At 35.8% G+C, this 26500-nt stretch overlaps 1 protein-coding gene across 4 annotated transcripts in view; it reads left to right on the top strand.

Moving 5' to 3' along the window:
* LOC105207912 overlaps positions 1-26500 on the top strand; it is a 71933-nt gene that overhangs the window by 19134 nt on the left and 26299 nt on the right. For 3 of the 4 annotated variants that reach the window (XM_026133186.2, XM_026133187.2, XM_026133185.2), the window contains exons 2-7: positions 1458-1548; positions 1929-2794; positions 20244-20500; positions 21028-21426; positions 23435-23688; positions 25549-25660. In XM_026133186.2, coding sequence (XP_025988971.2) covers positions 2335-2794; positions 20244-20500; positions 21028-21426; positions 23435-23688; positions 25549-25660 — 1482 coding nt within the window. In that variant the 5' untranslated portion in view covers positions 1458-1548; positions 1929-2334. Of the gene's footprint in view, positions 1-1457; positions 1549-1755; positions 2795-20243; positions 20501-21027; positions 21427-23434; positions 23689-25548; positions 25661-26500 lie in introns of all 4 variants that reach the window. The other variant, XM_039446679.1, reaches the window with a different exon arrangement.

The raw sequence follows: 26500 nt of genomic DNA, 5'->3' as shown, positions 1-26500 counted from the left end.
ATTATCGATTCAATTTTGGTCCATTTAATAAAAAATCCGTTCAACTCCCTGGAAAATAATTTCTATAATGGCACACATGTGCACACATGAATAATTTAATTATACATAATCAAATCGAAATGAAGAAACGAGAAATGATGATAATCTGTAATCCTCACACAATCCACACAAAATCATGAATATTTCGTTAATGGGATTTGGATGCGTATGACACTTGGACGCACTTTTGTGCGATTCATTGGTAACGCACTAAATATATATATAGGTATATATTTCCATGAACAACCTAACCGAGTTATCCCGGTACGTGACTATCAGCCGGGGTGGATTTCCGAGTGTTATCACGATTGATTGATATGTTTCTTTCGCGAAGCACGTGCGTCGGTTCCCACATCGAAAAGTGCACGTAAACTTCCGCGTGGTTTATATGGCACGCGATATAATCACTTTGAATCGTGCAACATATACCTACACATCAATCGAGAAAATATCCGCAACCCACTATCGTCACAGCAGCCGGGGAGGGCAGGGGAGAATTGATCAAAATATCTGTATGGCTCCTGACGATAGTTCGCACGTGCGAACGCATAAAATATGTTCTGCAATATGCACACACGTGTCACGTATGGTGCATTACCTTTCAAAAGTTACTCTGTTACTGCGTTTTTAGCACATTTCGTGTTCTGAGATACGAACCGTATCTCTCACGATTTGTATGCTAGACGTGTGTGATCAGGACGCAGCGGAGGTACGTTGGAGGAAAAGGAAAGGTAGAAAGAGAGAGAAGCAAACGTTAACTATTTTCAGGACCTACTTCCGCTCGTCAAAACAATGCCAAAGTTTGTTTGTGTTTTCCGAATTATGTGCGTTTGTACTTTGAACTTTTCAAAAAGGCTAGCAAATTATACCAGCGATTTATTTACCGTGTCTAAAATTGTGCTTCAATTTGAATAGGAATATATATCTCAAAATGAGCAATAAAGAAGAGCTAAAATTTTTGTCTAAACATTTTTGTCAAACCCTATTTGCCCATCAAAATAATAAAGAATGCTTATTTATCTATTCCGAATTATAAGCTTCTGCACACTCAAAAATTTTGCTAAGAAAAGTCAACCACTCTCCTTTCATCTTCTAATACAGTTTTTTTTTTTTTTTTAAGAAAAATACATTTTGCAGATATTTAGCATATCGCTTTTAAACATTTTATGTAAAAGTAAAAAAAATATAATTAAGTGTGTAACGCAATTACTTTTAAACGTACGAAATAATTATTTCATAATAGCTGTAGAAAAAATGAGAAAAATATAATTGAGTTTTTCTTTATTTTTAGAAGTTATATTATTATTATTATATTATTCTGTTTGATAAAGTAAACAAAAGGTGTAATAAAACACAATCACGTAAAATTGAAAGGATATCGAACTAATCTTTTATTATTACAAATCCTTCTGTTTCAGCCCAAGAGGCCTCGAGAACTATCGACCGTATAAATCCGCTTAAATCTCATCATAATTCGCGCGCCGAGAACAATCGCCCATAAAATATACTGTAAGAATGGCCAATCCGAATAATCGATTTATTTGATCATAAATAGAACTGATAAATCTTCGAATTATTTTTTTTTTTGTTATTATTACGCGAAATAAATGATATTTAAACCAAACAATTTTTTTATCACAAAAAAAAATATTTAGATATTTGATCGCTGTATATTTTTTACAGTGGAAAGAATTTTATTTCCATTTATGCTATTAGTTTATAGATTGATTTACTGCTCTCTGAAACAAGTAGATGACGAGGAAACGTGAGGAGAGTGAAGTCTAGCGGCAACTTTCTTAAAATTCATGCTTTTTCGTAAAGAATAAGCGATTCTATTCGAGCGATCGGAGCAACGCGATCGAAAATCGATTATTCCTGGCCGTTTGCAGTGCGTCGACGGTGTGTCGGAGTAGCAGAAAAACGACAACGAGGACGACGACGACGACGGTGGCGATAACGAGGACGAGGTAGGCGTCGCGTCACAAGCGCGGCACCCGACGATACTGCATCGCGGGGGCGACGCTTTAATCGCTCAGAAAGAAGGAAAATCATGCGTCTCCTGACGGCGACCGGCGCCGATATCGTTCCCACACGCAGCATCACCGAGAATGTATCGCTGGACAGCGATGTTGGCTCGCGTGGATACGAGAAGTGCGGCGGCAGCAGCAGCAGCAGCAACGGGTGCAACAGCGGAATCCGCGACGGCGTTGGCTACGCCAGCGGCCAGGACCGCGGCCAATGGTACAACGGCAACGACAGCAGCGATAACGGCTACGCTAGCGACGATTTCTGGGCATGTACGTCTTCTATCCGGCGGACGAGCTCCTGCGTATCTATGAAAAAAATCCAATTAGGCAGTCATCCGTGTCATTAGCTATCAGCAACGCAGCGATAAACGCCGATTGCGAGGAGATAAATCAGCAGTACTATCAGCAGCAGCAACAACAATCGCAGTCGCTTCAACAGCAGCGAATTGTCGTTGCGAACGACGTTCGCAAGCGTAAGGAGAAAAAGCGAGAGACTAGCCAGACATCCGCCAGCAGAAGGCAAATTGTGCGTAACGGCGACAGCGGCGGTAACGCCGGTAAGAAGGAAGGACGACGTAAAGAGGAGCAGCACGCCAGGACTATGCAAAATAATCGTGCCTCCGGCTCCGAAGAAGCCGCCAACCATCCCCTCAAAGACCTTACGCAGCCGAGTCTCAACGAGCCGCTCAAGCAGCACAATGGCGTCGCGCTCAAGCTCGTTCAGACAGGTAAGTGCGTTTCCGCGATTCTGCACATAGTCCAGAGAAATCTCATGTTTGCAGGCGAAACTTATTTAAATTCATTACCTCTTCTCTTCAAGCGATTGAAACGATTTAATCGCATGGTTGATAAAAAATCATTGCTTTTATGTTTAATACACGTTTTAAACACATGACGTATTATGTGTTTAAAATATGCTTGAAACATGATTTTAAAATATATTACGCTGAGAAAAAATCTTTTATCCAAAAAAAAAATTTTACTCGACACAAAAATTATTTACTCGGTGTATTCCAATAGCTTATTTACTTGCAGTCAACTTAAAAATTTCTTAATCAAAATATATATGTAAATAAAATAAAGAAATAATTTTTTCTTTCAGTTCTAGAACACATTTACTGCTATTATATTCAAGACAATCAGATTTTTTAATAAAAAAAGAAAAACAAATTAATAATATTATCAGTTCATTTGTAAAATATTTATTTAAATGTAAAAGATGTAAAAATACAAAATTATATATTAAAGTAATATGTCTATATATTTGTTTAAAAATAAATATTTTTACTTAAACAGAAGTAAACAAACAAGTGCTTGCATCAAAATATATGGTTTTAAGAAAATGTACATTTTTCATTTTAAAAAAATTTTCTCAGTGTGCATGTTTAAAATGATTTTTATCAACTCTGATTTTGATCTCTCGATCAAAACTTCTTTCAAAAACTTCTGTACAAACAATTTCTTTTTTCGTACATATTTCTCAACATTTTAATTTTTCGTTTATTGAAAATATTGACATATTCATATTTAACAAAAAAAAAAAAAAAAAAAAAATTGCTTACGCATTATCGAACGATACGTTGAAGTGGAGTAAAGTTAAGGAAGAAATCGCGTATTTTATCGTGTGCTTCCAGTACTTCCAGCTTAACGGAAAAGAAATATGTCTAGAAACTTAATTTTCAGAGGCCGACGCACACACGTACGAAGAATTGCTCGCGCATTCTTTCACGTTTTCCCAAGCGTGTCTTTCCGGATTCTTTATTCGCGTTCTCCAGACGGCTAATATTCATGCATAGCTAAGTTATCGCTACGCGCAACGCCTACGAAATTCATAAACCGAAAAATCGATTTTCGGTTGGCCGACGATTCGCATCACTCGTGTATTTAATGTACAGACCCGTATAATCGTACAACTTTTCGTTGGCAGCTTCAAACTTGTATGTGAGTTAGAGTATTACGTGTCTCGACTTGGCAGAAGTTTAATGGCCGTCGAGCAAAGACGGTTTAGGTTTGAACTGTATAAGGCAGATGACATAATAGCGGACCTCATTATAGAAATAATATTTGATTTCACTTCTGAAAAGAAAAGATCAACTGAGAATTGTATTGAAGGTCATCGCAGATATCTTTTTACACATTATTAAATGTACCATAGATATTACCACAAGTTAAGGGACTTTTCAAATGTAAATATAAAAGAGAAGTAGATTTGATTTCTTTTAACTTTAGTTATTTTTACACAATAATGATCATTAGTAGTTTAATGTTTGATAAACTCGAAATCGATTTTTCCTTAACGAGAACGCCGAGAGAAACGATTTGTCATAACTTTTTAATGTTTGACATTAAATAACTTCGGGAATTAGTAGCGAAATTAAAATGCTATTAATTTAAAATTTATCTCGGAGGAATTAAACGAAGAATATAAAGTTTCGTTATCAATTTGTATTCTCTAGTTGGCGAAAAGTAATTTACTCTCAATCATTTCCAACACAAAAGTTATTAAATTCTCGACATTTTGTTATGAGAAACTCTTGTCTCCAGTTTACAATTTATTCAAAGAATCCCTCATTAACGAGGCAACAAGGGGCTCTGAGGGAATATTGAAGGAATGAGGATTGTATGTGAAACACCTTTTATTTAATGTATCACGTTTGGCATACCAGACACCCGCTGGTTAGGATCTCACGCAGGATTAATTAATCCACTTGTTCTCGTTACGTACATCTTTCTGCGAACATGTCACCTAAACAATTCGTCATAGTTTTTCGACCCTCCTTGACAATCGGCGGTGATGCTACGGCCACGGATGAAGGGATCAAGATTAATTAACAGTTGAAAGAGTAGCGGGAACTTGTAAGTCGGCGAGCCTATTACACCGTTGAACTCGAAGCTATCGGTCTTTGTCACTTGCTATCCTCCCTGACCTATCGACCTCGATCTCCAAACTGTCACTTCATATCGTGGAAACTTACTCCACCCTCTCGTTCGGGCGTAAGACCGCGATAAAATCGGATTAGGGCAAGACTCTCTGAACCGAGCGAAAATTCGAATACGGTTAATTTGCTGACCGACCTGTCAAGCATAGCTTATTCGTCTGATTTATGTATCCGTAAATTAAACCCGTAAATAAGTCGCGAGCAAAACAAACGGAATATACTTTGTAGAGACTGTTGGCCTGTAATACCCAATAAAAATATACCTACGATGAAAGACTTGCAGGGCTCCGAGTGCCAAGACATGAACTGAACGAGGCTCAAAGTGCCAAGAATAAAAATCCCAAGTAAAGCCACTTCTTCAAATTATTATATGTTTGCGCTTGGAGGAAGAAATGAAAATGAATGATCTCGCTCATTGCTCCATCAATCTCGTTTCTTCGTGTTTGGCATCATAAAAATGTTTTCGTAAGAATGAACGACGCGACGGCCTTCTGGAGCGCTATTAGCGCTACATAAAGTATATTTATTCTGTTGATCTGCCGCATCTCGCGGACAGCCTCGTTCCAAACACATGCACGGTAGAATGAGTCATTTGGCGTTATCCCGTCGCGTCGTTCGACCGTACAAATTCGAATATCTCCGATGAACATTGCGCGTTCTCGAGGAAATTCCGCGAGCTCTGTTTCGCAGGAGCGCAATCTCGCACACAAGAGCTTGTTACCGCGATATAAATAGATCTTCGCCTCGTAACGGATTTTAGAGTACGTATAGCGACCCCTTCCCTCCCTCCCTCCCTCCCTCTCTCTGTCTTTCTCTCTCTTTCTCTTTCTCTCTCGTCAAACGATCTCTCGAGGCTATCACGTGTGCTGACCTGGATGTTTATTCGGTTCATCGGCGCGGCCAAATATCGTTGCCGCCTGGTCTGGCAATTCGCGACGGAAACGCGATGGATTCGATGAAGCGACATTAATCGCCGCCCGCGTAAACAAAGACCAGTGCTATACTAATTTAGTAACGGCTGTTTATTTCTGTTTTTAACCGGACCGTATAAAGTTAAAGGTTGCATCTCTACCCGAAATAGTGAAGATGATGACCTATCTCCGGGGGGCGATTACAATTAAAGTAAGATTCGATAAAGATAATTATAGCGTTAGTGAGATTGGATAAATGCAGGATTGGATGACCGCGCGGTGTTTTCCAGTGCAACATGATCGATAATTATTAATATCTTACACTGAGAAGAAAAACTTTATTAAAGAGACTAAAATATTTAGTCCGATACGATCAACTAAATATTGGATTGATTCAACAGTTATAACAGTTTGCACGGAAAGATGTATAGTTCGTTCATGTCAACCATTCAAACGTTTTACCAACTCAATATTTACAGTTGCACATAACGGACTAAATATTTTAGTTTCATAAATTATTTCACGAATTATTTTTTCTCAGTGTAAACACAAAATATAATTATATAAAATTATAATTATTTTATTCATTAAAAAATTACTCTTTAAATTTCACGTGAAATGTGGGACAGGTTTGAAATAAACTCTAATAAGCTATCTGTAAATGTCTAATTATGTCTTTTAATAATTCCAGATGTAACAAAATTAACTTGTTACTTAACATTTTATTAACTGTTACATTTGCACTGAATTTACTCTTTCATTTATGATAATATTTAATTTCTTTTTGTTTTCTGAAACGATAGCATCAGAGTTATCTTATTAATAACCTTATAAACAAACATCTCGTTCATAATTATAAGATATAATAATAATGTCACAACCATCTTAATTAAGTTCACGCACAAAAATATAAAGAACATATTATAGAAGAATTATAATAACATTCATAATCAGAGAAAATCCAGTCTTTTCATAGTTCCAATCGTACTTCCTTTGTCGATCGTCAGTTCAGTGCTCATCAATGCAAATTTTAGGAAGACCGATAGAGACGACCGTGAGAGTTGCTCTAGAGCAAGTTTATAGCTCGCGTGACACCGGGCGATCGGGTTCATCGAACTCACAAGAGTATCAAGGTATCAAGGTTGCACCCTTGGAGTCACGAAGGCTATTACACTTTGGTTTGCACCATTGGACGATTACCGGTCGGTTGATCGTAATGCGGCCCAGCCGATCGGAATTTTACGTGCCACGCTTTCGAATATAATCCCGTCATCTTTTCTTAATCGTCGTATTACTTATCCGCGTAATGCAACGACAGTGGGGTATTCAGAAATTGAGACGTGGGTCATATTTTACTAAAGGAAGGAGTCTGGTTGCTACGGTAACTACGAAGCGAACAGAGCACGCGGCCAGCCAGCCAGCCAGCTAGGCGGGCAAGCAGGCAGGCAGGCAGGCAGGCAGGCAGGATATTGATTCACCCCACCTGAATTCAGGTCAACCCCTGACTAAACGCCGTTTCGCTGTATAACGCGGACTCTTTCATTTCTATCGCGTTCGTGCCATCTCACCTTTTTCTTTCATAATCAACCTCCCTCCCTCCCTTCCCGTTCCGTGGAAGCGCGTGCTAAGCCGGGACGTTTGTTATTGGATACGGTTCATCCAGGTAACTGGGTATTTAAAGACCTGCGCTCGCGTCCCTTGCCCGCTGCCCATGCGCCATGCGACCCTCGCAATGCACGCTCTTGAGTGAGAAAGTTTATGCTGAATCATTAAACAACATCGATCTGTCGCGTACGTCCGTACTTATTATCGAATTAGCCCGGATTATCATGTAACGATAGATGGCTCATTATTACATACTTTAGTCCCGACATCGAGCGCTAAACTTCATTTCTCTTTTTTTTTCCTTCTTTCTCTAGAACCATAGAGATGGACTGTGTAGAGGACTGTCCAGAACGGCACAATTTCTTTTCGCGATTTTGCTGAGGTGTCTAAAAATTTATCCAATATCTAGAATCTTGAAAGTAATTTTGTTAGACGTTGAAGCACGAATCTGCAAAAGATTTTTGGCATTCTAGCAATTAGCTCAGAATCAGAATAATAATACACACTGATTTTGATGATCCAGCAAAATTTTCAGATCTGTATCTAGCTCAATTTTTAGATGCTTCAGCAAAACTATTTTTTCTGTGTGTGTATTGTTGAAACTTCATGTTCTCACGTTTTTAAGAATTTGTAAAAATTTATTTTATAAAGGATTCACATTTCTCTTTGTCTGCCGGTGATACAGATGCATAGAGATAATAGAGATAAAGAGATTGAAAATGCGCAAAACTTGTTTCATGATCGTCCGCAGATTATAAATTTTAAAATGTATGAGAAGTATAGATCCGTTATCAAATTTAATATGCATTACACGTTGCCATTCTCTTATAAATTTTATTCTCAATCATTTCCAATTTCGAGATCGATATTTTCAATCGAGATCAATCTTTTTAAAATCAAATAAAGTTTATATGAGTGTCCATGGATAAATATATCGATCAAAACGCGCAAGGAACAATTTCTACGGGGTAAATCCCATCAGACAGAATTCAAGCGCACTCAGCGTTCCAAAGCTGCTTCTATTTTCTTCGGATCAACCGTCTTATTCTGATTTTGAAATGCATAATAATTCGGGAAAATAAGAGTAAATACATTTCTATGAATATATACCTTTCAATATATGTGTCAATCAGACGTGAAAGTGGCAATTTTTTCAGAAAATTCTATTACTTAAAATAAAATTCGCAGCATTTCAAAACTGTTCCCATTTGCTGTTTCGCAATCGTCGCAATTTTAATTTTTTTTTCTTCTTCGTTGTGCTTTTGAAAGCTCATCGCGTGATTGTAATGGAAAAGCGCACGTGCGACTCATCCTATATCATTGCGTGTTATCAGCTGCAATTTATGTGGGGCAATTTTTGAATTTTTCACTCGTTCGATATTAACGTTCGTGTGAGCGTATCCAAGCACAATTTTTGCTGTCGTTAGTTTCAACGTAACCGGAGATAAAAGTTCTCTTTGAGCAAAACGATGCAAGGTCGCTCGTCGGCGAGCAAAAATGCAAATGCGGGTGGATGATAGTCGGCGATGTTTATCGTAGCTCGATGCTCTTGTAATGTGAGATAGTTGCGAAAGTGCTTAAGCATTTTCGTATCGATTCAAAACCGATGTAAGGAGCGGTGAACGTAAGCGCGGTTTTCATTTCTTTTTTTTCCTTGAACCACACATCAGCATTTCTTGTCCACAACCGTGCAAAGTAAATAAAATTTGAAAATGTGTTTAATATTAACACTTTAAATAAATTATATACATATGAAAGTTGTGTGAATAAAATTATATTTTTATTTAATAACATATTTTTATAATTTATTTACTGTATTTGCTATTAAGAATTAAATTATTTTTTACAACATAAAAAAATCCATTTTTGGTAATTCAAGTATTCAAGATGATGTATACAAAGTTTTTTATGAATATCTATTTAGTTATTTTGTAAATAAATAAATAAATTCTGTTTATTTTACAGGGCTGATATCTGCATCGCAATGAAACTTTATATAAATCGTTTTGAATATTTAAAGTACTTAAATATAAAAATTCAAATTTTTTTTTCATTATTGATTATTTCATTATTTCATTGTCAATTATGTTTTCATTAGAGCACATATCCACTCATCTCATTAAAATAATTTTTCCAGATAAAAAATCGCCGCCAAATTTTTTTCTGCTAAAAAATGCAATAATCTGTAATAAAATAATCTGTAATTTTTTTCATAATTTTCTTAATATTTTAAGAAATGTCTTCTTAAGTTTGGCCTTCCGTTAACTTCGATTTACGACGGTAAGTTTACAGAACAACGGTGACAGTAAAAGGCGCAAGAATTGTCGAGAGAATACAGATCTCACATTACTTCGTATCAATACTCGTTGTCAGTACCGGCGCGCACCTGTGCTATATTTGCCGATCCGTGGTACCGCGGGAATTGAAGTAGTACTTATTCTACCTTAAATTTTTAACGAGCATCGAGTCTTAACTTTTTAATTCCCTCTGAAATCGATAACCACAGTGAACGATTATTGAGGTTCGCAATTGTTTTAAACCATTTTTACGTAGCGTATTATAAAGAATAATGAAAATTCGATACGAACGGGGTTGTAATTCTGTGTGATTTCTAAAAAACTATCTCTCGTTAAAACAGACTTCTCAGCCAGAGTAATGTGAGAGTAATTATTCTGCATCCGTGTTTTCTTACGTAAATTAAAAAGTATATTTAGAATATTTCTTCCTAAAGTATATTTTTGAGATACTTCTTTAAGAGATTTACACATTTTTATATTTAAACATCTATTTCTTTTAAAAAAACCAAATATTCTATATATAAAATATCAATGTTTTACATTACGTCTGTTATTTGAAAACAAAAACAAAATTAAAAAATTAGATAATTCAAAAGCTACATTCAAAAATTTCTGATTTAAAAAGTTCGACATTTTAGCAATTAAAAAATTATAAGTATTTTGCAATTTTACTAAAATTTAGAATTTTTTAAATCGGAAAATTTTGAATTTTATTAAATACGATAGAAGCTGAGATTAATAATTTTTAGCTATCATCGATCTTAACGGCGAATCGACGACGAATTGTACGAATTGCAGCGTCCAGGCTATTTGTCGCGCGGTATGCTTCACCAAACCCGCAAATAGGCCCGGCGGACGATAATGGGGCGGCCGCTATTACGGACTCCAATTAACCGAAATTCCTCGGGCGAGAAAGTGCCGCTGGTGTGGCTGCGCCGTGCGTATGTGTGCAACGCAACTTTTTTCCACGCCCGATTTCGCGAGCGCGATCGTTTTGCCGAGCATGACGAAAGTGGAACGCTATGGACAATGTGGCGCCAACGCGGATATTTTTCGACGAGCACTCAGAAGTTTCTCTCTCTCTCTCTTTCTTCCCCCGAGAGAAAATATCTCATTTCCGCGGACAGAAGAATGTTGTTTTCTCTGTTCGCTAAATTATTTCGTTACGCTCTTACGTTTCGTGACGCGAAGCTGTAATACCGGAAAGTTCGAGCGCGGAGAAACAAAGGATCAAAGTGGAAATAGCTTCGAGAGTTCGGGATGACGATGACGAAACGACGACGACTTTGGTCATCGCGAGGCAACTGACAAACACGAAACCGTATTAAAGGAAAACGACACCGTTCACCGTTCACAGGACGACGCTCAACTCTCTCACATCACAAACACGTGTTTACAAACATGGGCATTACATGACAAGTCGTAAGCTTCATTAGGAATTAAAAAAGATTCGCGCGAGACTTTCAATTGTTCTCAGAATTGAGATGAATATTTATAACGAAGCATGCATTCGTGTATCACGACCATCCTTCAATAAATTCGCGGAATTGATGCATATGCATAACGTAGCTATTCCGCGAAGCTGATTTCGATGAAAACCAATATTACGTAACGTACTGTATAACATTATCAATTATATACACTAATATATAGATGATGAATAGTATTACGAACATATAGTATTACGCGTTGCAATATTAAGTAATGTCACAACGCGTGTGACATTACTTGATATTGTAATGCGTATTACGCTAATTTCAAAATAAAAGCATTAAATTGTAGGTGTAAGTATTTTACGTACGAGAAAATATAGACTCATAATGTGCTGTATAGGATATATTTGAAATAATCGTCATACTTTTAAAAAATATTCTACTCATTTTAACCCCAGAGTGTTACTGTAGGTGAATTTTTGTCCAAGTGCTGATCCAAGTTTAGTACAAATTTTTTAAATAAAATTTTAATAGTTTATAATAATAAGATTCAATAAAATTGTTTGCGCCAATGTGTATTAAAATTGAAATAAACCCACAATTTTTGTAACAGTTCAAATTAAGGAATGTTTAAAATTTTAGTGCTGAAATCATTTCTTAAAATCAAATAATTTCTTTATTTTTTTCAAAAATATTTTTACTTCAACTAAAAAAAAAAAACAAATTTAAAGAAACGATTTCATCAACTTAAACATAACTTTGGGTGTTTACTTTCAATTTAAAGATTTAGATTGAACAAAAAAAGTAATATAACTGAATTAAATTAAAAAAGATTTTTACATTAAACTAGTGTTAGTTCAATTATTCTAACAAGCTTGCAATCTATAAAGTAGAAAAAAATTCCAAAAAAATTTTTTAGACTGTAAAAATATTTTTAATCATATGGATGAATGTTTATCCAAAGTAGTATTAACGTTAGAAAAATAGTACTCTAGAATTAAGGATAGACACAGATTGTTACGGTCCTAAAAGCTTTTTGAATTATTCTAATAATTGCATGCTTTTTATATTGCTTTTTATATTGTGCTTCAGTGTAAAATACTTGTGTACTATTTTAGTATTACATAATATAACGTTCAATTCTGAACTAAATTCGTGAAATTAAATACCTCTGACCGTAGCGCGCGGTTTTGTCTGAAAACGTTTGAACTCCCTTATTATGCATGCGTCGCACAAAGTTTCTTCGGCAGTGGGGGCTTTCGTAAACGATGATTAAACGATTAAGCGATCTCCAGGGCGCTAATGTAGTCCGTTAACGCGAGAGATCAGCGAACAAATTGCGTATTATACGCGAGTTCTCTCCCCGAAAACGGTAATTTCCGAAACGAGGGCGGCTTAGGCTAATGCAAATATCTTAACGAGGACCGATATTACGCGCGTGTAAGACCCCCGTTGTTCATGCCGCCTAAATCACTATCGACGGTATACTATCGATGAGGGGATCGATGCGATCCCGTTTCATCATAATTCCAACGGATTTGTTCTCGCTACGGTACGGCACGGCACGCGTGATGCAACTTGACGCGCGGATATATACATTTGCATAGCTGCATAAACAGATTTGTGCTCGTTTATTAATACGAAATGCATTTGATGCGCGCGACGTTATTCGAAAATTACGCAATGCGACCTATCCTGCACAATAATTTATTTATACACCGTCTCCTCTTCGTGTAATTTCTAAAGTTTCAGACGTCTTGATAATGAGTTGAGATTTTGTTAAGCAAAATTGAAGTTAATATTAACCGAAAGCTCTTAAAAGAGAAGAATTAAAATCTTTTTAGTGAAAATAAAATATTTCAACGATCCTTCCGTGTATATTGAAATTAATCGTTGCTATTTAAGAGCTGCAAATTTTCTGAAAATCACTTATAGCATTTCAATTTTTTATTACCGGAACCTATTCGTGTTTATTCTATTTATTATTTGACTTTTATGTAACTTTTTTTTACTTTTACGTAGTTCTTTTTGTTACATATATTTTTTATGCAACACTATTATTAGAGGAAAGTCGCCGATACTAGCACTTTCTTTTTTTCAAGAGCTAAACGTGGATCTGTGAAGTTGGCACGATATTCTGTAATCTGTAATATAAAAAAAAATTATATAGTTCCAGTTTTCAAAGTTTCGAAGTTTCTTATAAAAATAATGAAGAGTTCTCTGCATTTTTTACCTTAAAAAAAAACTGAAAAAATGTAACTTTGCAAATCTGGCACAACACCTCCTTCTCCAAGGTACAAGAAAACAATAAATATTTAACAAGAGTTCTAGTTAGTGCTGTCAGAGTAATATCGCTGATTGCAATTTCAAAAAAAATTTACATAATTAACATTTTTTATTTGCACAAATATTAAACATACCACACTTGAACAAAAAGGCAGTGCTGCTTATTTATTACAGTTCCAGCTACAGTTTTTGCCAGTTCTGGTAGAGTTCTATGCTATATAAATGTTGTGTGAATTTTTTTTGAAATTGCAATCATCGGAACTCTGATAGTACTAACTGGAACTCTTGTCAAATGTACTAATATTTATTGTTTTCTTTAGAGTAGGAGATATCGTGTTAGATTCACAAGTACTTTTTTTTTTTAATAAAAACGCAAAACTTTTCGTTATTTTTACAAGGAACTCTAGAACTATGAAAAATGCCACTGGAATTCTAGTAGGTATTTTTTTTTATATCAACAAAATATCGTGCTAACTTCATAAATTCCTAAACATTGCACTATATTAATATTGGTAAAAACCTGATTGGATAATTAAAGAAATAAAAACTCATACAAAATTCATATATTAATAGCTTTTCTTATGTAAAATATGCTAAAAATAAATTCTTAAAAAAACAAGAATAAAATTTGCACGATTTTTTCTTGCAAATTAAAATAATAGTGAATATATTATTAATAATATTAAATTATTTTGTAGTTTTCTAAAACTGTTTTGTTTATTTTTTTCTCTTTCCTTCTAATACGGTTTGAAACATAAAACTGTTGTGCAACATAAAGCAGACCACTTCTCCGTGAGAATAGACAATAACTACGAGATCTTCAACTATAACGTTGACAGATGTTCCATGAATTTTTTCATATTTTCTTTAATATCTTAAGGTAGGAAAAATAGCGTCGGATGTAAAAAATCCGCTAATAAAGTGCTGAAAAAACGTATAAAATTTAATTCTAGGGAAGATTTAATTCTAGCCTTTTAATTTTATAAATTTTGTTGTTTAAAACATAAAAATAAATTTACTTTATTACTTATAGTTAGTTTATTTTATAGTTAATTTCTTACGGGACCGTGTCTGAACTTTGCTATTACCTACCGCCTAGAATACCAGTTTTGCTAACCCAATTTCTTAGACGCTCTTTTTGTTTTATGTTGCAAAATTATTAATTATTACCAAATGAGAAATAGTAAAGTTACAAAAACTACTATACGTACTATCTGATAGAAGACATTTTTTATCAAATTGTATTCGTGTTTTTAAAGTTTTGTTTAAGAAATATTATCCAAAAATAAAATGCGGTGCCAAGTTTATAAAAGCGACTTTCCTTTTTGATAAACTCATTTTATTGTGTCAATTTCAAAAGCTAGCAATCTCCCGGTTTATCTTACGAATTTATGTTTATTCCAAACAATCCGTAAGTATACGAACATATTGATCTTCCCTTCGTCGGACGAAAGATATTTTAATGACGACGCGACGTCTACGACAAAAGCACTTGGCTAAACGAGAAACGCTGACAAAAACGGGTCGGATTACCTGACAGTAGGTAACCCTGGCAGAGCGGGAGTTCGGAGGCTGCCGAGCTCGGCTCACCTTATTGGATCCCCGGGTTATCTTGGCCCGGTTCGAGAAATAATGCCACCCAGTCGAGCTTTCCCTTCGTTTGTTTGAGTTGTTTGACGAGGCAAAACGATATTCACCGCCGCGAACCGACGCTGGCTGGCTGGCTGGCTCGCTCGCTCGCTCGCTGGCATGGATTCCTATCTTCCGCGTTCTCATTCGTCACGAATTTATCACAAACTTTCGCCGCAAAATTGCGCGACCGGATATCGAATTAATACACGAACGTCAGAGATATATTTTTGATATAGAACCCGATTATATTTGAACGATCATTGTGTTACATCGTATCTCTCTCGCTCAGTAGACCGAAACGTGTATTTGCGCACGAAACATGTTTTTTCTGCTCGTACATTTTCATCGATCGAGGCCGGACGTAAAAGCTCCTGACGTATTTTTGAACACTCATTGATCGCAACGAGACAAAATGTAAACCACGAGAGAAGTTGCTTTGGGCAATTTTATTTCCTCGACCAGTATAAGTTTGACACTATTTTTTTAACTCGATAATACGATGTAGACAACGGGTAATTAGCCGAATTTATTCGTATATCTATGTGACAGTTTACAAGTATAATTTGCTATTGAAATTTGTTCAACTCAGAAACAAAGAAAAGAAACTTAACTATGTTTAAGTTTGTTTAAGCTTAATTAAGCTCAACTTTGTTTAACTGAGAAACAAAGATAAGAAAATAACACGCTTTATATTAATAAATCTCACGAATCTTGGGCATTTTGTGATAATATTTTCACGGCGAATGTAATCATTTTCTAAGCATCACTATGAAGAAAAATGTTCCTCGTCGTGGATATATAAGTTCTGACACTTGACGCATTCCTCTGTCACCAAAAAAAAAGAAAAAAAAAGATAGATTCCCGATCCTGACAGATTCGTTCCCCCTTACCAAAATAATGGCGATGCGTAGACGAAGATATATCGCGAGACGACAACGTGCTTCCCATCGTCAAGACATTTCTTAACGCAACTGTATGAGATTCTTGTCTATTCGTTTACCACGCGACTCATCTCAAATGCGATCAAGTGTACGAAAACTTTTTTCAAGAATTTATGGCTAATATTGTAAAAAGAATCAAACGAATCAAAAATATATTCTTAATATGTATTTCGAAGAGATTTAGAAAAGAAAACAAATAAAATTCAATAAATCGCGAATTGATTCATTATTTCTTTTTAAAATAAAATATATATTTCTTTTTGCAAATGTTCTTTGTATATTGTAATATTCCATTAAACAAATTTCAAATTTGTTTAAAATATGCATAAATATAAATAAATATTTTTCAAATATCCGGGTTAATTATTTTTATATTTTAGCCAAATAGAAATCATTAATATGATGATTTATATCGCCAATAAATAATAACCAGCATAATACGAATATATGAATGTATGAATATACAAATGCTAATAATTAATATAACTTGATAATGTTAAAATAACATCAATATTTGAAATGCGTTATCTTGTTATTGCCGATTAAGTAAATTGTTTATTATACTACGCTCATGTGTAGTTAAACAAAAAGCATCAAAATAAACAGAGTTGGGAAATAACGTCATTAACGTTATCTTTTGGGCAGCAATTGTTACATTTTCTGTTTGTAATGATAATAGTAATGTTGTCATACTTTTACAATAGCGGTAACGAATTTTATCATTATTTTATAAACAAAACAATATGTATTGTGTATATATATATGGACCAGGTTGCGTTTAATCAAATCCATCATAGATTTCACGTAGAATTAGTCAAATAGCGTTAATCGGATGCCATTCTGAAAAAAGAATGATCATCAAAATTTCATGAAAAGGTAACGAATTGTTACTTTGTAACAATAAGTAACAATAACGCGTTACTTCTTAAAATCAGTAATAAATTTTTCAGTAATGAGTTTTTTTTATAAAAAATACGATAACGTGTTACTTTAATGAAATAATATTATCAACCCTGCAAAATTCTTGGTTTCCTTATTATTGCGTTCTGATCACGATTCCACAGTAAACCGCATTTCGCCTTTTCGAAACGCGAGATTCCGATAAAGAGGCGGTTCATCGAAGCGAGGGAAATAAGCCGCGCCAGGAAGCGCAGATCCCACAAAGAGCCACGCTATCACGACGGTAGTGATAACGACCCGAGAGAGAACCCTACACGCTCTTTGACGACTCACACTCCTCGTCCCGCTTCTAGACCGCGAAGAGGTCATTCGGATCGTCCATAAAAGGATATTTCAAAGTTCTCCGCTCCGTGGTATTGGATAAGACGGTGGGAATATTGAATTCTGCACGACTGAATGCCACTTTAGATACGTCCAAAATAACGTTTTACCAGAGCCGATTTCCACCGAAGGTGGAAAGACGCAAAGGGATGTAATTTTACTTTTGACCGCCATGCCTCTTCCTCCCGGAACGTCGGTTTCCGATGTGTCAAGACTGCAATGATGCCTTTGACGAGCAAATCGAATAGACGTGGAGACGGTAAAGGATTGCAACCGCGCCGTTGCACTCGCACGTTGAATTTGCCATCGTAAATTGCGGAGGTTCCATTGGCAGCTTGCCAAAGCAGATCTTTCTGTTACCGAAACAAGACTCGAACCGGAATTCTAATTTCCGTTTAAACATTCATTTTTCGGCCACCGGTTATTGATGAAATATCTTATATTTCAAGACTTTTAAAAAATAATTATTTGAGGATCTGTTAGATGGAAAAAATTATTATTATATACAGGGTGATTATTAATGATTGTTTCCATGTTTTACCATAGGAGCATGATTTATCGACGGATACGTATTTCTAACATATTATTATATTAGAAATTACAAATGTGTGCTCCTATGGTAAAAAGTGGAATCAGTCATTAATAATCACCCTGTATACACGTAGAATTGACAATAATTTAATGTCAATAATATTTAATAATTTGTTGCTATAAATTTTGAATAAAAAATTATTATATACAAGATGCTTTTTAAATCAGAATTAGTGTATTAGTCACTGAAAAACAGTTTGGTTTCAAAGCTATACTTATAACTATATCTATTAGTGATATGTATACTGTCTTTCAATGATAATATATTGATTTCGATCAATGAAAGTATTTCTTTTTTAATTTCACTTGATTTAGATATAGAAAGTGAGACAAAAGCATTACAAGTCATTTTCCCTTAAACTGCGTTTCAAGCAATAAACAACTTTTCTTTAAACAAATTAATTCATGTCATTATTCTGTATATAAAGGCATTAACTACAATTTTAAGTAAAAAATTAATAATTTACAAAATATTTCACATTTTATGTCAAAATGTATAGAATAAAATATAAAACATTTCATAAATTATTGATTTATTGATAATTTTCTCTTTAATATTTATATATATAATACAAAATAATTAGAAGAATTATATTATTTAAAAAAATTTTATCATTTATTTAAAAAAAAAAGGTAACTCATATGACATTCAAAACTATTTTTCCCAAATTTATTTTACAATTACTTGCTCTCTTTGAATCAAACAACTTTTATTTACAATATTTCTTGTTACAATGCGTACTCTCAAAAATAATACATTTTAAATGCTCTATCTTAATATGAGATGTAGGTATATAACAATAAATTTAATACATAAAACATCTTCATAATTAAGTTTCTTTAACTTACTTAAAATGCACAATAAGGAACATAATGTTTCTTTAAAAATATATGTAGCACGTTTTATTACTGAATAAAGTCGATTTTTTAATAGAGAGTAAAACAAAGACAACGAAAAGGATGAATGAGAGCGATGAGATTCAGATTGTAAAAGCCCCGAAAACCGAATAAATGTTTTCTCAGTTTAAAACCGTTTAGTTCTCGGAAGCTACAAATTTTCAAAAGTGGGATGTATAGTTGAAAAGTATAATAAGAGTCTCTGTGTGCTGCTGCGTGCGCGAGAAGAAAAGGAAAACTGAGGCGATTAAAAATGGATCCTTGCATACTGAGAGGTTCGGCTGGAATTTAGATCAAGGAGGTGGTCAGACAGAGCGATGATGTTGAAGATGAAGATCTTTCGTAAGCGGAGAACTCTAGTGCTGATGCTGGTGCTGTGCGGGCTGAAAGAGGAGTCCAAGGATTCGCTCTGTTGTATGCGGGCGACGGCGCTGAGCTAAGGGCAATTTATGACAGAAAATGGAAAGGGAAATCCTAAGGGATTTCAAAACACGCGGAAGTTGTGTGCTGGTGTTCTGAATGCAAGCAAAGTTCATCCTTGATTGTCTCCAGAGGATTTAGCTCCGGATTAACGTTAGTAGCAGTAATCAAGCTGTTTTCGAACCGTTATTTGGACATTTGTATCAAAACATCGCATAGCGTAAACATGTCATGAAGTACTGTTGTTTCTAAAATTATTGTTTTGCTCGTTTTATATTTTGATAGATCTTGTGCTTGTTGATTGAATTTTGTGAAAATGATAAATATAATTGAAGTTTAGGGACCAAACCGTGTTAGTCTGGCCGAACTGTAGCACGCTTAATTATTAATGAAGGAAGTCGGTTTATTATCAGAGAATAAAACGAAAACAACGAAAAATATAAATAAGAGCGGTGAGAGTCAGATTGTAAAAAGCCCCGAAAACCGAATAAAAGTTTTCCCAGTTTAAAACCGTTCAGTTCTTGGAAGCTACATGTATGTTTCATGATCATATTTCATAATATTCTGGCATATATCCTGCATAAAACACTGGATTTATTACAAATAAAAAAGTTCGTTTCAAGGAATTGAATTTCACGATTTAGGAGAGAGTGGAGAAATTACGGACACCAGAGAAAAACCGAACCACTGGTATTTTGGTATTTTCTTGTAATCCGTCACCTTCCACGGCAATGTCACGTATACGGGCTCAATACGCTCATTGTTTAGCAAACATTCATGAGGAGAGGTTGCGCACACAAAAATACTAAAATGGTAGTGTCCAGTTTTACCTCGGTGTCCGTAATTTCCTCACTCTCCACTATCATATTTATTTGAAACGCCGTTCTCTACACATCACGTAACCGTCTGATTAATGTTTTCTCTTGTGTGTTTCCCGGGAACAGTGTCCGAATTCGGCCAGGAGTTGGGCGCCGCGATGGAGAGCCATTCGGCGAACGTGCGACGTCTGGTCGATGAATTTCGAAGTCGATCGGGTGACGCGAGAGTCGATGTCGGCGGTATGCGACGCGTTTGGGAGAGTTTGTTACGACAGGTCGAGGCGGATGCGGCTTCTCACCTCGACCTTGCTGCGGTACTGCAGCAACAACTGTCGAGACCCACCTTAGAGGCGAGCTTCCACCGGAAGCTGCAATCCAGGAAGGTGAGCTTAATTACAGTTATAAGTACAGTACATTAATAAGATTCACAGATTCCAATTTATTCTCTAAATACTCTCCAAGATCAATGTGTTATACACTGAAAGACAGTGAACAACCTAATTTTAGTGGTATACTTATAATTTTATTAAAAAGTGATGTGTACATTGTCTTTCAGTAATATTATACTTTCAATCAGTGAGAATACCGTCCTTTTCAGCGGACTCACTGAAAGACGAATAACCATTCATAGTTATAGGTATAGCACTGTAAATCAGTAAAATGTTGCTGATTAGAGAATGTTAACACCGTGCGTGATTGCAATTGCTATTTCAGACTGTTCAAAGGCTCTCTCAGATATCGAGTCACGGAGGAGACGAGTTTGGCGAACGCGGCCGGTAAAGTTTCCCCAAGAGATCCGTTCGATTATTCGATTTCGACGTTGTGCAAATGGCATTTCAATCCGTCCGTCTACCCACCCGATCTCTCATCCCTTATCCGATTTATACCGTATGTCACGTATATTTCTCAGATATTCGCCCATCGCGACGCTTACGAGCAGGTAGTTAGCAAGACGGAGGAGAAGTTGCAGCGTGCCAGATTGGATTACAAGCGCGCCTACGCCGCGTTGCTAACCAACGAGGCCGGCGGCGGTGCCGAGCAGGAATTGAAGCGTGCTTACTTAGAGTCGCACAACGCCTACATCCTACAGCTACGCGCCACGAACGCTGTTACCGAGCGCTATCAGTTCCATTGTCTGCCGGGGCTGCTGGGCGAGATTGCGGAGGTCTACGAGGAACTTTGCGGATTGGCCTGTAAATGCGTCGCCGGGATCTCAGACGCGGCCGGAGAGCGGACCGCCGAACAGGCCAAGCGTTATCAGGCCGTGGCCAAGGAAGCGCAGGCGGTTATACCGACGAACGATCTACAGGTACTTATGCTCGCCTTTTAAAAAGTTGAACTCGCGATAGAGGGTAAACATAATAAATAATACTTCATAAATAAAGTTTTTGATCGGCGTATATACCGGAGTTACCCAACATGAAAAACGCATACACTCTTCTCTCATGGAGACTTCCTTATAGAGGGTATGGAGTCTTTCACACTCGGAGCTCCCATGAGAATTCCACATTCAATCCAAAATTTGGAGTATTTAAAAAAATATTTTAATTTTTAACAAATTTTAATAAATCTTAAGCGATTTGGCAAAAAAAAAAAAGTATTTGATTAAGGTGCCCACGTTGCAACACATACAACAACAAAAAAAGAAAACAAAATATTAATATGTTATTGAAAACTATCTCCTACTCTCTTTGGACGTCCCATTTGGACGAGGTACTCCAGAAAAGTCAAAAGTAGTCTCCGTCCCCGTTTTCTCTTTTTGTTATACTACCGTCTCCAGTATTTTATTGGGATAAAAGAAAACAGAATATTTCTATTGCTGTTGAAAGAAAGCGAGGAAACTGTTCTGTTACTGCTCATTAACTATTAAACATAGCACATGGAGATCCATGCGAAATTTTGATCACTCGCTGTGTAAAGAGAGAATGAGGAAGAAAGTTTGGACTCTAACCTCTAATCCCTAGGGAAAGAGAAGAAGTTACAGGTTTCCACTATTGATCGCCACGTTAATCAGCTTCAGTGTTCAATTAGAAATCAAATAGCACCGACTTTTTTAGTCATCATATTTACATAATTGTACTTTTAAAAAGAATGACAACGCCATAATTTTTCCTTAAAAGTGTCACTCATTAGCTTTAAAACGCGGTATTATAAAGACCTTAAAAGTTGCTTATTGCAAAGATATGATTTAATTTAAAAAGAGGATTTTTTTTATAGTTTCTTTTTATTTTTGCTTGGCTTTTCGTAATAGTTTTTCCTGAATAATTTCACAGTAGATTATTTTTCGCTATTTTGCTATTTATTCAGTTACATTTCTGAGTCTTTGAACTTTCATTGAAATATTTTTTTTTAACCTTGATTGGAACAAGTTATGACTTTTAAAGTTGCATGAGTCTCCCAAATTCAAGTGTTGCGTTTAATGGTTAAAGCAGCATCTATAGAATCTTCGGCGATTGGAGCAGAAAAAATACGCGAGTGTTTCTACCTTATTCCTCTTCTACGAGGAAGTCAAATCTCTCGAATCTCGATAGACATCTATCGCATCAATCCCGCGACTCGATACGTCAATCGAAACCGATCGATCGCGCGCAGATACGATTCCCGTGACGATACGTATTCCAGACATATTGATCACGCATAGCAAACAGAGAGACGTACCGGGCATATATCCAATTTCGGGGTGGCGAGGTATCTGATGGTGGATTACACCGACGGAGAAGAGGGACAGAACGAAAACAGAGCTACCTGATTAAAACCGCTCATATTCGCTGTGGGGGCACGCGTTCGGGATATTGGCCACTCGAGATCGTCGCGCTTGCGCATTCGCGCGTGATACGTGTGAGTTAACTTGTCCGGCTGACCAAACACGCTGGTATTCACTGATTTGTCTTCCTTGAATCCGTGGGTCGGTTCGCCGGCCCTCGTTGGAAATATCGATTTGTCACTTAAACGTGTATCCACATTTCGCATTTCGAGATACTATTGATGCAGGAATGATGACAGTGACACAACGAATACTTTCTTCGGAGTTTTACCGCGTAGTTGAGACTTTTAATTCGAGATACGCTTGATATATGATTTCGGACGGAAAAAAGATATTAAAGCTGCGTAACACATGCCTCTCATAAATTTGCGAAACGCGCCACGTTACGTTGAGTACGTATCACGCACTACATCATTCTACTTCCAATTTACTCAGTTATTTCGCTCGGGAATGATATTCGACCCTGTTTTATTCTACTTCATTTTTGCGTTTGTCAGTTATAAATCAAACAATTTGAAGGGACGATGTAACATAAATTGTAACATTATTTAAGGCCTTGGCGCGAAACCTATCCGCGAACGCGACACCGCGGAAGCCGCCGCGACGCCTGTACGTCGCGCCAGCACCACCCGAGCAGATACCAATGGAAAGAATCAATCAACTACCCACACTCAGAGACGAACTGGTACCAACGGGCACCAGCACGCTCCCGCTCATGGAGGACCTTAAACGCGAGTACGACAGCCTCAGCCAGGAAATAGGTCGTCTGCAAGACGCTTTGGACGCTCTCGTGCGAATGCAACGCAAGTACGTATAGTAATTTTTTATGCGACCGCGTATTTGTAACCCGGAGAGTAACGAGCGTAACGTCGTGTAGTCGTATCAGTCTGTACAAAGGTTTTTTTTATTTTATGACTCTATCGTACTGCTCAGGAATTTTTGTATGGCTCACCGTACAACACGTCACAGTAGAATTTTTATTATAAATATGTAATGATATTGCATGTAAATATAATTTAAAAAAAAAACTTCATTCTTCTGGGTAGTATAAATTTGCACTTTTATTTTACATTGTTATCTAGCCTTATTTATATTATTCAAAATTTTTATATTAAATGGTATTTATTTTTTACGGGCGTATTAAAAAATTTCGAAAGAGCGCCGGTCATGGCGATAACCACTGCAGCGGTGTTAATTGTATGTGGAAAAACAAATTTTATCTTTCTAAATTAATATACGGAACGAACGATTCTGTTAAAGTATCCAAAATTTAGTTGGATATAGATCTAAAAGTAATTTTGTTAGCCCTTCAAAATAATTAAGTAGAACGCTCAAACTAGTTATTAGAACGTCAAAACTTTGCAGCTTTACCCATCATGCTTGAACATCCTTCATAATATTTTAACGATCCAGCAAAATTATTTTCAGATCTAGCCAAATTTTTAGATACTTCAACAAAACCGTTTTTTTTTTGTACAACGTGACAAACTTGAGAAATGTTTGAAGGAAATACATATAAATTGTATTATCATTTAAATTATTATTGAACGTATAGAGAAAAGTCTCCAATACTGATTTATCCTTCCTAAAGTAGTATATTTCTCAAAAATTGAATATTGCACTGTATTGTTACTGATAAAAAATATGATCTGTTTAGATAAATAAAGAAATAAAAATTCTTACTTTCATGACTTTTTTCTATTTAAAGTCTGTCAAAAACAAATTCTTGAAACATAAAAATAAAATTTTCACAATTTTCTCTTGCAAATTGCATAGTTGAAACAGTGAGCATATCCTTGATAATATTAGATTATTTTACATTCGTATGCTTGTAGCTTCCTAAAACTATTTTCTTTTATCTTTCATATTTTCTTCGTAATACGGTTTAAAACATAAAATCGTCGTGCAGCTCCGTGAAAATAGACAATAACTACAAGATTTTTAACTACAATGTTAACATAAATGTTTCATGAATTTATTTATTCTTTCATATTTTCTTTAGTATCTTAAGGCAGAAAAAATAGAGTCGGATAAGAGATCCATTAATAAAAAAAAACGTATGAAGTGGGAATGTTCCATTCTAAGCTTTTAATTTTATAAACTCTGTTGTTTAATGTTTAATACATAAAAATATATTTTATTACTTACAATTAGTTTATCAATTTATTTTATGGTTAACTCGTTTTCTACAGGGCTGCAGGGAAGGAGTCTGAACTATGCTATTACTGCCTAGAGAGCCAGTTTTGGCGTCCTAATTTCTTAAACGCTCATTCTGGATTATGTTGCAAAATCATTAATTATTACAACATGGAAAATAGTAAAATTATAAAAACTGCTATACCATCTCATATAGAAGACACTTTCTAGTTTGTATTTACGTTTTCAAAATTTTATTTTTAGCTTCTATTCAAGAAATATTATTTAAAAACAAAACAAGGTGTCAGCAATTGACGACTTTCCTCTACTATTCATTAAGCATATTTCTATTACCGTCTATGTAAAGAGGTTAATCAAGATTGCTTCTCGACTTTCGAACGTTTGTTACTTTTATAGCTGTATTTTTTACTTGCTTCAGTCGGCGCGATTGCTTGCATGAAAATAGTCAGTTTTTTAATCTTTTAAGAAGAAAAACGCGAATAAGAGTTATTTTATCACTTCCCATTGCAGGAGCGCCGAGAGTAATCTTTACACGAAAGTAGCCGAGCTGCAGGAAGATATTTCTCTGAAGCGCCTCGACCTCGGTGTGGCGCAACTGCGTCTAGCTGCGGTGCAAGCACAGGTATGCACGTTCTTTGTTCCCCATTAGTTATCACCGTATAGTATTACGCAGCGTCCGTCGCGCATTTATTATTTTATTCGTCTTTGATCCTGACATGCCGCATTTATTACTTTATTCATCCCGCTGCAAAAAAAAAGCGTCCTCGTATTTATCATACGACTTGCGCATTTCAAAACACGAACCCGCCAGCTGTATGCCATTTATTGCAATAGCACGAGTTATGGAAAATAAGATATGTATTCAAATGCGATTCTTTTATCAAATCCGCCTGTGACATACAATAAACCTAATGGAACTACAGTGTGCACGAAATAAAAAAAAATAAAAATATATACATATATATGTATGTATGTGTGTGTCTGTGTGTGTGTTTATTACAAAGCGAGATACTTGATTCAAATTCTGGGACAGATAGTCCTATATTAAATACCTCTGAATTAAACGACCCGAAATTGATCAGGCATCTATCTCCTGCGCGTTCTCCCCATTTCATCCAATTTGTCCAACCGCGCGTGGCATCGAGCCTCATCTACGTACAGTATGGATGCACCAGTGAAGAGCTGCTCAATTGTTCGCACGTTATTAACTTAAAGTGAAAATTGCACTATCCAGAATTGATAAAAATGGACTGTTGAAGATAATAAAATCGCCAGTATTAATTACAGGCCTGCAGTGACGAATTAATGGGATGATAAGTGAAACCTGATAGTGACAGGATTCACATTTGCAAAATAATTATGTTACTTTATACGGTCATAAATATCAGGAGCAAACCTACGCCCGCTAAAATATGTCGGCAAATTGGATTTATCTTTCCGGAAAATTCAATTTTGTTAATGC

The sequence above is a fragment of the Solenopsis invicta genome, chromosome 3 (genome assembly GCF_016802725.1).
Source record: "Solenopsis invicta isolate M01_SB chromosome 3, UNIL_Sinv_3.0, whole genome shotgun sequence".
Classification (NCBI taxonomy): domain Eukaryota; kingdom Metazoa; phylum Arthropoda; class Insecta; order Hymenoptera; family Formicidae; genus Solenopsis; species Solenopsis invicta.
This window is presented reverse-complemented; position numbering and strand designations above follow the sequence as displayed.